At 43.2% G+C, this 13,603-nt stretch overlaps 1 protein-coding gene across 1 annotated transcript in view; it reads right to left on the bottom strand.

The window, feature by feature from the left end:
* CDHR2 (cadherin related family member 2) overlaps positions 1–13,603 on the bottom strand; it is a 239,739-nt gene that overhangs the window by 40,535 nt on the left and 185,601 nt on the right. Inside the window, exons 22-23 of the mRNA XM_077265704.1 lie at positions 13,025–13,176; positions 12,829–12,931 (exon numbers count right to left, since the gene is read on the bottom strand). Of these exons, the coding sequence (XP_077121819.1) occupies positions 12,829–12,931; positions 13,025–13,176 (255 nt within the window). The remainder of the gene's footprint in view (positions 1–12,828; positions 12,932–13,024; positions 13,177–13,603) is intronic.

The following is a 13,603-nucleotide window of genomic DNA, read 5'->3' as shown; positions in this document are numbered from 1 at the left end:
TCGGTGACCCCTCCTTAAAGGGGGGTACTGTTGTGAATTAGACTTTTTTGGCTCCCTCTTGTGGTCACTAGTGATATGACTCTGGGATTGTCTTTCCTCAGTTTGGCACCCACCTGTTATGGTTCTCAATGGCAAGAGAACATAGCCCAGCATACATAGGAACTAGCTCTTGGAAGGATGGAAACTTAAACTGACCATGAACTAAACCTGCCGCACAACTAACAGTAGCCGGGTAGCGTAGCCTGCGTTTTATCCCTAGACGCCCAGCGCCGGCCGGAGGACTAACTAATCCTGGCAGAGGAAAATATAGTCCTGGCTCACCTCTAGAGAAATTTCCCCGAAAGGCAGACAGAGGCCCCCACATATATTGGCGGTGATTTAAGATGAAAATGACAAACGTAGTATGAAAATAGGTTTAGCAAAATCGAGGTCCGCTTACTAGATAGCAGGAAGACATAAAGGGTACTTTCATGGTCAGCTGAAAACCCTATCAATACACCATCCTGAAATTACTTTAAGACTCTAGTATTAACTCATAACATCAGAGTGGCAATTTCAGATCACAAGAGCTTTCCAGACACAGAAACGAAACTGCAGCTGTGAACTGGAACAAAATGCAAAAAACAAACAAGGACAAAAGTCCGACTTAGCTGGAAGTTGTCTGGTAGCAGGAACATGCACAGAAAGGCTTCTGATTACAATGTTGACCGGCATGGAAGTGACAGAGGAGCAAGGTTAAATAGCGACTCCCACATCCTGGTGGGAACAGGTGAACTGAGGGGATGATGCACACAAGTTCAATTCCACCAGTGGCCACCGGGGGAGCCCAAAATCCAATTTCACAACAGTACCCCCCCCTCAAGGAGGGGGCACCGAACCCTCACCAGAACCACCAGGGCGATCAGGATGAGCCCTATGAAAGGCACGGACAAGATCGGAGGCATGAACATCAGAGGCAGTCACCCAAGAATTATCCTCCTGACCGTATCCCTTCCATTTGACCAGATACTGGAGTTTCCGTCTGGAAACACGGGAGTCCAAGATTTTTTCCACAACGTACTCCAACTCGCCCTCAACCAACACCGGAGCAGGAGGCTCAACGGAAGGCACAACCGGTACCTCATACCTGCGCAACAATGACCGATGAAAAACATTATGAATAGAAAAAGATGCAGGGAGGTCCAAACGGAAGGACACAGGGTTAAGAATCTCCAATATCTTGTACGGGCCGATGAACCGAGGCTTAAACTTAGGAGAAGAAACCCTCATAGGGACAAAACGAGAAGACAACCACACCAAGTCCCCGACACAAAGCCGAGGACCAAACCGACGCCGGCGGTTGGCAAAAAGCTGAGTCTTCTCCTGGGACAACTTCAAATTGTCCACCACCTGCCCCCAAATCTGATGCAACCTCTCCACCACAGCATCCACTCCAGGACAATCCGAAGATTCCACCTGACCGGAGGAAAATCGAGGATGAAACCCCGAATTACAGAAAAAAGGAGACACCAAGGTGGCAGAGCTGGCCCGATTATTGAGGGCAAACTCCGCTAAAGGCAAAAAAGCAACCCAATCATCCTGATCTGCAGACACAAAACACCTCAAATATGTCTCCAAAGTCTGATTCGTCCGCTCGGTCTGGCCATTAGTCTGAGGATGGAAAGCAGACGAGAAAGACAAATCTATGCCCATCCTAGCACAGAATGCCCGCCAAAATCTAGACACGAATTGGGTTCCTCTGTCAGAAACGATATTCTCCGGAATACCATGCAAACGAACCACATTTTGAAAAAACAGAGGAACCAACTCGGAAGAAGAAGGCAACTTAGGCAGGGGAACCAAATGGACCATCTTAGAGAAACGGTCACACACCACCCAGATGACAGACATCTTCTGAGAAACAGGAAGATCCGAAATAAAATCCATCGAGATGTGCGTCCAAGGCCTCTTCGGGATAGGCAAGGGCAACAACAATCCACTAGCCCGAGAACAACAAGGCTTGGCCCGAGCACAAACGTCACAAGACTGCACAAAACCTCGTACATCTCGTGACAGGGAAGGCCACCAGAAGGACCTTGCCACCAAATCCCTGGTACCAAAGATTCCAGGATGACCTGCCAACACAGAAGAATGAACCTCAGAAATGACTTTACTGGTCCAATCATCAGGAACAAACAGTCTACCAGGTGGGCAACGATCAGGTCTATCCGCCTGAAAATCCTGCAAGGCCCGCCGCAGGTCTGGAGAAACGGCAGACAATATCACTCCATCCTTAAGGATACCTGTAGGTTCAGAATTACCAGGGGAGTCAGGCTCAAAACTCCTAGAAAGGGCATCAGCCTTAACATTCTTAGAACCCGGTAGGTATGACACCACAAAATTAAACCGAGAGAAAAACAACGACCAGCGCGCCTGTCTAGGATTCAGGCGTCTGGCGGACTCAAGATAAATTAAATTTTTGTGGTCGGTCAATACCACCACCTGATGTCTAGCCCCCTCAAGCCAATGACGCCACTCCTCAAAAGCCCACTTCATGGCCAAAAGCTCCCGATTCCCAATATCATAATTCCGCTCGGCGGGCGAAAATTTACGAGAAAAAAAAGCACAAGGTTTCATCACGGAGCAGTCGGAACTTCTTTGCGACAAAACCGCCCCAGCTCCGATTTCAGAAGCGTCGACCTCAACCTGAAAAGGAAGAGCAACATCAGGCTGACGCAACACAGGGGCGGAAGAAAAGCGGCGCTTAAGCTCCCGAAAGGCCTCCACAGCAGCAGGGGACCAATCAGCAACATCAGCACCCTTCTTAGTCAAATCAGTCAATGGTTTAACAACATCAGAAAAACCAGCAATAAATCGACGATAAAAGTTAGCAAAGCCCAAAAATTTCTGAAGACTCTTAAGAGAAGAGGGTTGCGTCCAATCACAAATAGCCCGAACCTTGACAGGATCCATCTCGATGGAAGAGGGGGAAAAAATGTATCCCAAGAAGGAAATCTTTTGAACCCCAAAAACGCACTTAGAACCCTTCACACACAAGGAATTAGACCGCAAAACCTGAAAAACCCTCCTGACCTGCTGGACATGAGAGTCCCAGTCATCCGAAAAAATCAGAATATCATCCAGATACACGATCATAAATTTATCCAAATAATCACGGAAAATGTCATGCATAAAGGACTGAAAGACTGAAGGGGCATTTGAAAGGCCAAAAGGCATCACCAAATACTCAAAGTGGCCCTCGGGCGTATTAAATGCGGTTTTCCACTCATCCCCCTGCTTAATTCGCACCAAATTATACGCCCCACGGAGATCTATCTTAGAGAACCACTTGGCCCCCTTTATGCGAGCAAACAAATCAGTCAGCAGTGGCAACGGATATTGATATTTAACCGTGATTTTATTCAAAAGCCGATAATCAATACACGGCCTCAAAGAGCCATCTTTCTTAGACACAAAGAAAAAACCGGCTCCTAAGGGAGATGACGAAGGACGAATATGTCCCTTTTCCAAGGACTCCTTTATATATTCTCGCATAGCAGCATGTTCAGGCACAGACAGATTAAATAAACGACCCTTAGGGTATTTACTACCCGGAATCAAATCTATGGCACAATCGCACTCCCGGTGCGGAGGTAATGAACCAAGCTTAGGTTCTTCAAAAACGTCACGATAGTCAGACAAGAATTCAGGAATCTCAGAGGGAATAGATGACGAAATGGAAACCAAAGGTACGTCCCCATGCATCCCCTTACATCCCCAGCTTAACACAGACATAGCGTTCCAGTCGAGGACTGGGTTATGAGATTGCAGCCATGGCAATCCAAGCACCAACACATCATGTAGATTATACAGCACAAGAAAGCGAATAATCTCCTGATGATCCGGATTAATTCGCATAGTTACTTGTGTCCAGTATTGTGGTTTATTACTAGCCAATGGGGTGGAGTCAATCCCCTTCAGAGGTATAGGAGTTTCAAGAGGCTCTAAATCATACCCACAGCGTTTGGCAAAGGACCAATCCATAAGACTCAAAGCGGCGCCAGAGTCGACATTGGCATCCGCGGTAATAGATGATAAAGAACAAATCAGGGTCACAGATAGAATAAACTTAGACTGAAAAGTGCCAATTGAAACTGACTTATCAAGCTTCTTAGTACGCTTAGAGCATGCTGATATAACATGAGTTGAATCACCACAATAAAAGCACAACCCATTTTTTCGTCTAAAATTCTGCCGTTCGCTTCTGGACAGAATTCTATCACATTGCATATTCTCTGGCGTCTTCTCAGTAGACACCGCCAAATGGTGCACAGGTTTGCGCTCCCGCAGACGTCTATCGATCTGGATAGCCATTGTCATGGACTCATTCAGACCCGCAGGCACAGGGAACCCCACCATAACATCCTTAACGGCATCAGAGAGACCCTCTCTGAAATTCGCCGCCAGGGCGCACTCATTCCACTGAGTAAGCACAGACCATTTACGGAATTTTTGGCAGTATATTTCAACTTCATCTTGCCCCTGAGATAGGGACATCAAGGCTTTTTCCGCCTGAAGCTCTAAATGAGGTTCCTCATAAAGCAACCCCAAGGCCAGAAAAAACGCATCCACATTGAGCAACGCAGGATCCCCTGGAGCCAATGCAAAAGCCCAATCTTGAGGGTCGCCCCGGAGCAAGGAAATCACAATCCTGACCTGCTGAGCAGGATCTCCAGCAGAGCGAGATTTCAGGGACAAAAACAACTTGCAATTATTTTTGAAATTTTGAAAGCAAGATCTATTCCCCGAGAAAAATTCAGGCAAAGGAATTCTAGGTTCAGATATAGGAACATGAACAACAAAATCTTGTAAATTTTGAACTTTCGTGGTGAGATTATTCAAACCTGCAGCTAAACTCTGAATATCCATTTTAAACAGGTGAACACAGAGCCATTCCAGGATTAGAAGGAGAGAGAGAGAGGAAGGCTGCAATATAGGCAGACTTGCAAGTGATTCAATTGAAAGCACACTCAGAACTGAAGGAAAAAAAAAAAAAAAAAAAAAACATTTTTCAGCAGACTTCTTTTTTCTCTCCTTTCTCTGCCAATTAATTTAACCCTTTGTGGCCGGTCAAACTGTTATGGTTCTCAATGGCAAGAGAACATAGCCCAGCATACATAGGAACTAGCTCTTGGAAGGATGGAAACTTAAACTGACCATGAACTAAACCTGCCGCACAACTAACAGTAGCCGGGTAGCGTAGCCTGCGTTTTATCCCTAGACGCCCAGCGCCGGCCGGAGGACTAACTAATCCTGGCAGAGGAAAATATAGTCCTGGCTCACCTCTAGAGAAATTTCCCCGAAAGGCAGACAGAGGCCCCCACATATATTGGCGGTGATTTAAGATGAAAATGACAAACGTAGTATGAAAATAGGTTTAGCAAAATCGAGGTCCGCTTACTAGATAGCAGGAAGACAGAAAGGGTACTTTCATGGTCAGCTGAAAACCCTATCAATACACCATCCTGAAATTACTTTAAGACTCTAGTATTAACTCATAACATCAGAGTGGCAATTTCAGATCACAAGAGCTTTCCAGACACAGAAACGAAACTGCAGCTGTGAACTGGAACAAAATGCAAAAAACAAACAAGGACAAAAGTCCGACTTAGCTGGAAGTTGTCTGGTAGCAGGAACATGCACAGAAAGGCTTCTGATTACAATGTTGACCGGCATGGAAGTGACAGAGGAGCAAGGTTAAATAGCGACTCCCACATCCTGATGGGAACAGGTGAACTGAGGGGATGATGCACACAAGTTCAATTCCACCAGTGGCCACCGGGGGAGCCCAAAATCCAATTTCACAACACCCACCTGGGTCGTTAGTCCAGGGGTGTTGCTATATAAACTTCCTGGTTTCCCAGTCCAGTGCCTGGCATTGTTGTAATCAGTTCCTTTCTGTTTGCTCCTGTCTGCTGGTCTTGGATCTTGCAAAATTAAGCTAAGTCCTGCTTCCTTGTTTTTTGGTTATTTGCTTTGCTCTTATTTTTTGTCCAGCTTGTACTAAATGTGATTCCTGATTTTGCTAGAAGCTCTAGGGGGCTCGTGTTCTCCCCCCGGGCCGTTAGACGGTTCGGGGGTTCTTGAATATCCAGCGTGGAAATTTTGATAGGGTTTTTGCTGACCATATAAGTCATCTTACTATATTCTGCTATTAGTCAGTGGGCCTCTCTTTGCTAAATACCTAGTTCATTCTTACGTTTGTCTTTTCTCCTTACCTCACCGTTATTATTTGTTGGGGGCTTGTATCCAACTTTTGGGGTCTTTTCTCTGGAGGCAAGAAAGGTCTATCTTTTCCCTTCTAGGGTTAGTTAGTTCTCCGGCTGGCGCGAGACGTCTAGAACCAACGTAGGCACGTTCCCCGGCTGCTGCTATTTGTGGTGCTAGGATTAGATATATGGTCAGCCCAGTTACCACTGCCCTATGAGCTGGTTTTTTGTGTTTGCAGACTTGGTATGTACTTTTGAGACCCTCTGCCATTGGGGTCATAACAGAGCCCCTGATGTGCCTAACAGTGGAAACCTCCCAATTCTAACTGAAACCCTAACCCAAACAAACCCCTAACCCTAATCCCAACCATAACCCTAACCACACCCCTAACCCTAATCCCAACTGTAAATGTGTAATCCAAACCCTAACTTTAGCCCCAACCCTAACCCTAACTTTAGCCCCAACCCTAACTTTAGCCCCAACCCTAACCCGAACTTTATCCCCAACCCCAACCTTAACTTTAGCCCCAACCCTAACCCTATCTTTAGCCCCAACCCTAACCCTAACTTTAGCCCCAACCCTAACCCTAACCCTAATGGGAAAATGGAAGGAAATAAATACATTTTTAAAAATTTTATTATTTTTCCCTAACTAAGGGGAAGTTTGATTTATTTTTATAGCAGGTTTTTAGTGGATTTTATCATTGGCAGCCATCACACACTAAAAGACGCTTTTTATTGCAAAAAATAGTTTTTGCGTCTCCACATTTTGAGAGCTATAATTTTTCCATATTTGTGTCCACAGAGTCATGTGAGGTCTTGTTTTTTGTGAGACGAGTTGACGTTTTTATTGGCACCATTTTCAGGCACGTGACGTGTTTTGAACGCCTTTTATTCCGATTTTTGTGAGGTAGAATGAACAAAAAACAGCTATTCATGAACTTCTTTTGGGGGGGTGCTTATACTGTTCCATGTTTGGTAAAATTGATAAAGCAGTTTTATTCTTCGGGTCAGAACGATTACAGCGATACCTCATTTATATCTTTTTTTATGTTTTGGCGCGTATATACGATAAAAACTATTTTATATAAAAAATAATTATTTTTGCATCGCTTTATTCTGAGGACTATAACTTTTTTATTTTTTCGTTGATGACGCTGTGTGGTGGCTCGTTTTTTGCGGGACAAGGTGACGTTTTCAGTGGTACCAAGGTTATTTATATCTGTCTCTTTGATCACTTTGATCACTTTTTTAAGTGTTATTCCACTTTTTGTTTGGCGGTATGATAAAGCGTCTTTTTTGCCTCGGTTTTTTTTTACGGTGTTCACTGAAGGGGTTAACTAGTGGGACACTTTTATAGGTGGGGTTGTTATGGATGCGGCTATACTAAATATGTGTACTTTTATTGTTTTTTTTTATTTAGATGAAGAAATGTATTTATTGGAATAATATTTTTTTTTCTTTATTTAGGATTTTCTTTTTTTTTTACACATGTAACTATTTTTTTTTAACTTTTTTACATTGCCCTGGGGGGACATCACAGTAAAGTGACAGATCGCTGATCTGACACTTTGCAATGCACTGTGTCAGATCAGCGAGCTGACAGGCAGTGCAGGGAGGCAGACAGTGCAGTGCAGGAGGCAGGGAGGCATTAGTGCTGCACAAGGTGGCTCTTTTAGTTACAAACGCTTGGGGGATAACAGGTTCCCTTTAACTCATCTTTTTTCAGCAATAGTACTTTACAAGGGTTTCTTGCAAATAGTTTGGTGTCATGTAGGCCAGAGGTGTCAAACTGCATTCCTCGAGGGCCGCTAACAGGTCATGTTTTCAGGATTTCCTTAGCATTCCACAAGGTGCTGGAATCATTCTGTGCAGGTGATTAAATTATCACCTGTGCAATACAAGGAAATCCTGAAAACATGACCTGTTGGCGGCCCTCGAGGAATGCAGCTTGACACCTCTGATGTAGGCGTCTTCTGATGATTGCAGGACTCACAGGTAACTGAAGATCTTCTTTGCTCTCCCTGGAGCTGATCATTGGATGCTTCTTTGCCATTATTGTGATTCTATGATCTATTCAGATGGTAGCATTTCTTTTCCTACCACAATTCAGGTTTTTTTTGGCCATTTTAAATCATTGGAAATGTTTTTAACTGAGCGACCAATTATTTCCTGCACTTCTTTATATGTTTTCCCACTCCAATAAACCTATTGATGAAACTTCTTTCTCCTTCAATACAATGTCTGGAACAACCAATTTTATTCACTGAGCAAGGGCTAAAAATAACAGGTACAACATTTGCTGTCCTCCTTTTAATAAGGATCATAACTAATACCTGTTTCTTCACAGAATGAATGACCTCACTAACAAAACTCCACACTGCTGTTAATTAGAATAACTCCCTTTCATTAAATGAGTCAATTACACCCAATTAGCAGTGTGCATGTCATCACTGTTGATTCTGTTGGTTGCTCATTACTCACCTACACTTAGTCATGAATTTTTTCCCATGTTGTATGATCTTTTTTGCCAAAAACAGTGATTAAACACAATAGTGATGTTAGACTGCTATTATTTTGCACATAACTATATCTTGTTGAGGGTATGCTATACGCAGGTAGGGATTACTTGCTGGTGTACGTTTGTTGCGTCTGTGATGTGGAAAAGAGAAAACTGTTTCCCAGATATACTGAATTTTGAGGATTATAAGACACATCAGACCATAAAAAGCACCCCAAATTTTGGGGGGGAACATAGAAAAAAATGTTTTTAAATAAAATGGTGGTGTGTCTGATACTTTGATTTTACAGTATCTTCCCGGGGGGACAGCTGCGGTAGAGCAGGATCACAGGAGGCAGGGTCACTGCTGCAGGAGTCCGGTGGCAGGATGCAGTCTGCCTTGGGCTGTAAGGATGGGGTGTTCTGGTGGTGCAAGACTGCGGGCCCTGGGCTTTCATAAGATGTGAGAGGTGATCAGAATCCCCTTCCCATTGATTTTCCTGTGATGGGCTTCAGTAAAATAGCTGTTCCAAGATCTTGTCTCCCAAAATCTCAATCTGCACATGTGCCACCTCTGGTGGCCAATTTCCCCAAAGCCCACTATAGGGAAATCAATGGGAAGGGACTCCAATGACCGATGCCATCTTATGAAATCTTAGGGCCCACAGCCTCACACCATCGGGACATTTTGTCCTCCCAGCCCACACAGCATCACCCCACTCTTGCCGCTGACAGCCTGCAGCAGTGACACTGCCCTCTGTGACCCCGCTCCACCACAGCCACTCCCCCCGGTAAGCTATCATCAGATTATAAGACAAACCCCATACTCCTCTCAAATTGTTTTTGGTGACAGAACACCTGATGCAGCAGTGGCTAGGTTCAGTGGGAAATCCCAGAACATCTGAGACCTACAGTCTGGAAAAGGTTTGGATAAGCTATCCTTTATTTTGCCCTTGGAGGGGAAAACAGGTGGGGACCCCAGGCAACAACTAGTCTGGCTGGTCGGGAAGCTGTGGTACCTGAGGGTAAGTCCCTCAAACAAAGATTGCCAGGAGAGTAAGGGCAGCACAGAGGAAAGGATCTATGATCAGTGAGCATTACTGTGCGATGTCGGTGACTAAACTTTACTTGTTACTAAGTTGTTTTGTTAAAAATGGACTTGTACTCTGTCAATCAGTGTCTGATGATATCTGGAATCGGGACCACGCAACCTGAGGAGAACTCCAATCTAAAAGTGAGTGACTTGCATTGCACACAAATCATACAACAAATGGGACTGTGTTTTCTTTGCGGGGTGCCAGGGTGTGCCAGAACAGCAGCCCCTCACCATGACTACCATCCTGGCCATCTCACATGAGTATGATACATTAGTGAATGGTCTGGGCAACCATGCAACCAACGGTATCTGCATCTAGTCTACCACTTTTTAAGTGTGGTGTTGCACTATAGGGGACAGATGAATTTTTTTGGCAGGCAACTAGCAGTTATCTGCAGTGGTGTAGCAGGGGATTGCACAGGGAATAAAAAATTTGGATCCCACTCCACTGTCAAAATGATCAAAGGACCAGTCATCACATGTGAATTGAGTGTCCAGCAAGTGGGAGCAGAAGAGTAAGACAGTCTGCACAAAAAATCTGAAGGAGAATGCATGGCCATCTGTTCGTGACTAGTGATGAGCGAATAGTGAAATATTCGGATTCGGGAAAATCGGCACAAATGCTTTGTAATATCTGTGTATTCATACTGAATAACGGATCCAATGCAAGTCAATAGGAAAGCAGAATATTTTTCTGCTGGACCCAACAGACAGGTCTGGGGGCATGAGAAAAAAGCTGAAACGGATGGGAAAGTGCTAAAACTATATGGGAACAGAATGGATGAAAAGCCCGCAATTCATCTTTTGTGTTTTTCATTTAAGACAAATTAAATGAAGATAATAATACCAAAGAATTTGTGTTTGCAATCATTTTCAGGAAGAAACTGAGTATTATCTGACAGAATTGCAGGGGTGTGAATACTTTTGGCCATGACTGTAGATGTCAGTGACACACACATATATATATGTATATATATTACACAGATCGATAGAAGAAAATCCGGTAATTCAGCAACCGTGTAATTCAGCAACTGTGTAAAATCACAGCAGGAGCCGACAGCATAGAATAGATGGATTATATACAGTATACACACAAAGAATATATAGATATATAGATGTCAGTGACATATACAATTAGTACAGTGTGTGTGTGCAGCTTACTGTACATGTATTTAATTATTAAAAGATTTTTTTTCTGAAAAAAAATTGTGTGGGTTCACCCGTAATTTTCTTAACAGCTTTGGGCTGATATTAATAGCCTAGAAAGGGGCCATGGGTAATTCCCACCCCCAGGCTAAAAACATCAGCTCTCAACCACCCCAGAAAAGGTGCATCTATTAGATAAGAAAATTCTGGTGCTTTGCCCAACTCTTCCCACTTGCTCTGTAGCGGTGACAAGTGGGGCTCATATTTGTGGGGTTGGTGTCACCTTTGTATTGTTAGGTGACATCAAGCCCATGGCTTAGTAATTTCTGTGAGGCTTCGGGCTGCTATTTTTAGGCTGGGGGGTCAATATCCATGGCCCCTTACCAGCCTGAGAATACCAGCTCCCAGCGTTACCAGCAATAACAAGGCTAGTTGTCAGAAAAAGAAGGACCCCACGCCGTTTTTTAAATATTTATTTAAATAATTAAAAAATATGGTATGGGGACCACTCTATTCTTGATAACCAGACTTGCTGAAGCTGACAGCTGAGGGTTGCAGCCCCCATCTGTGAGTTTTGCCTGGCTGGTTATTAAAAATACAGTCGATTTGTTTACAGAGCAGGAGTCAGCTGATGATTACTCCCATCAGCCACACCTGCTCTCACTGTTATTAGTGGCAGCAGGTGTCTGCTGATGGGAGCTGGAGCCCCATCAGCGGACACCAGTGACTGGAGGTAAACTTTATGCCTCCGATCACAGCTGTGCACTCACGCTGTCTTTTGACAGCATGAGAACCTTGGCTCTCTGACTGGTGGTGATGATTTCAGAAGTGGTGTTTGCCACGCTGTCATGCGCATGACAGCGTGACAAACACCTGGTGTTCGGGCAGCCAATCATAGTAATGCACACCAAAGATGGTGTCGGCATTACTGTGATTGTCAAGCAAGTCTAACATGTTCATTGGCTGCAAATAAAGCGCAAACCATGCTAAGCAGGTCACTCGAATAAACCTAGGAGAATAGCAAATTACTCGCCGAGTAACTAATAGCCCGAATAGCGTACTATTCATGCGAGTAATGAATAGCGCCAAATATATGCAGTCATCACTATTCATGACCTCAAGCTGAAGTGCACTTGGGTTATGCAGCAGGACAATGATCCAAAACCCACTAGCAAGTCCACCTTTGAATAGCTTAAGAAAAACAAAATTAAGACTTTGGAGTGGCCTAGTCAAAATCTTGACCTTAGTCTGATTGAGATGCTGTGGCATGACCTTAAAAACGTGGTTCATACTCAAAAAACCCTTCAATGTGGCTGAATTACAACAATTCTGCAAAGATGAGTGGGCCAAAATTCCTCCAGAGCGTTGTAAAAAACTATTTGCCAGTTATCGTAAATGCTTGATTGCAGTTGTTGCTTCTAAGGTTGGCCCAACCAGTTATTATTAGGTTTAGTGGGCAATCACTTTTTCAAACAGTGCTCTGTAGGTTTGGATTTCTTTTTCCCTTAATAATAAAGACCTTCATTTAAAAACTGCATTTTGTGTTTACTTGTGTTATCTTTGTTTAATAATTTAATTTGTTTGCTGATCTGAAATATTTAAGTGTGACAAAACATGCAAAAGAATAGGAAATCAGGAAGGGCGCAAACACTTTTTCACACAACTGTACAGTATATTATGGATTATATCTGTGTTGTCCCCTGGTAATTTTCTAACAGCTGCCAGGTCTCTGCACTTTATGTGTGTATGCCCACAATAGTTGGTTGCCTGCCCCATGTTTTTATGCCCCAACAAAATATTCAAATCTTTGGAGCAAACATTCATATCTAGAGTCTTACCATTACAGAGCGGATAGTGCTGAGTGAAGGGATCCCTCTATCCTCTGCTTTAATTGTGACTTGGTACTGACCCTTCAGGGTTCTATCCAGATTGCTAGCAACTCTGTACATTAAAAAAATAAATGAGGTCAAAAAAGTAAAATTCATATAAACTAACAATTTTGAAATGCTGATTATCTGCTTTATCGCAACAGACCTGACAGAACCAGTGTATTTGTTGTTTTCAGAAATAGTGCTTATGCTAAAGATGTTTCCAAGTTGCTGAATTTCACTGTTGGAGAAAATGAATTCCACTTTCTCAATGGAGAAGACTAATTCAGCATTCTTTCCGCTGTCTTTATCAGTAGCCTTGATGGGGAAAAAAACACTTGTAAATTATATAATTGTTCAATACAGTAACAGTATCATAAAAACATGAAAAATACGTTACAGACAACTTTGAGTGTGACAGAATTATTAAATATTTTATGGTTTAAATTTCCACACTGAAAAAGTGCAAATACCATCGATTTTGAGAATTTCAAATTTACAATTTGTTCCTCAGTGGGAAATCCATGCCGTCATGTTCAGTAAAATAAGACAATACCAGAATTTATGAGCATTGTTTAGGCAGTATTATTGTCACACACATAAATATACGTTATCAAATGTTTTTTTTTTTAAAATGAGACAATTGGTGGAGAAAGGTTGAACTTGATGGACCTAGGTCTTTTTTCAACCTATGTAACTCTTTTCATTATGTTATACATTTGACTACTAGTCAGTAAGGTAAATC

This window comes from Ranitomeya variabilis, chromosome 5 (assembly GCF_051348905.1).
Source record: "Ranitomeya variabilis isolate aRanVar5 chromosome 5, aRanVar5.hap1, whole genome shotgun sequence".
In the NCBI taxonomy this organism is placed as follows: Eukaryota; Metazoa; Chordata; class Amphibia; order Anura; family Dendrobatidae; genus Ranitomeya; species Ranitomeya variabilis.
The sequence above is the reverse complement of the archived record's forward strand: the minus strand, read 5'-3'. Positions and strand labels throughout refer to the sequence as shown.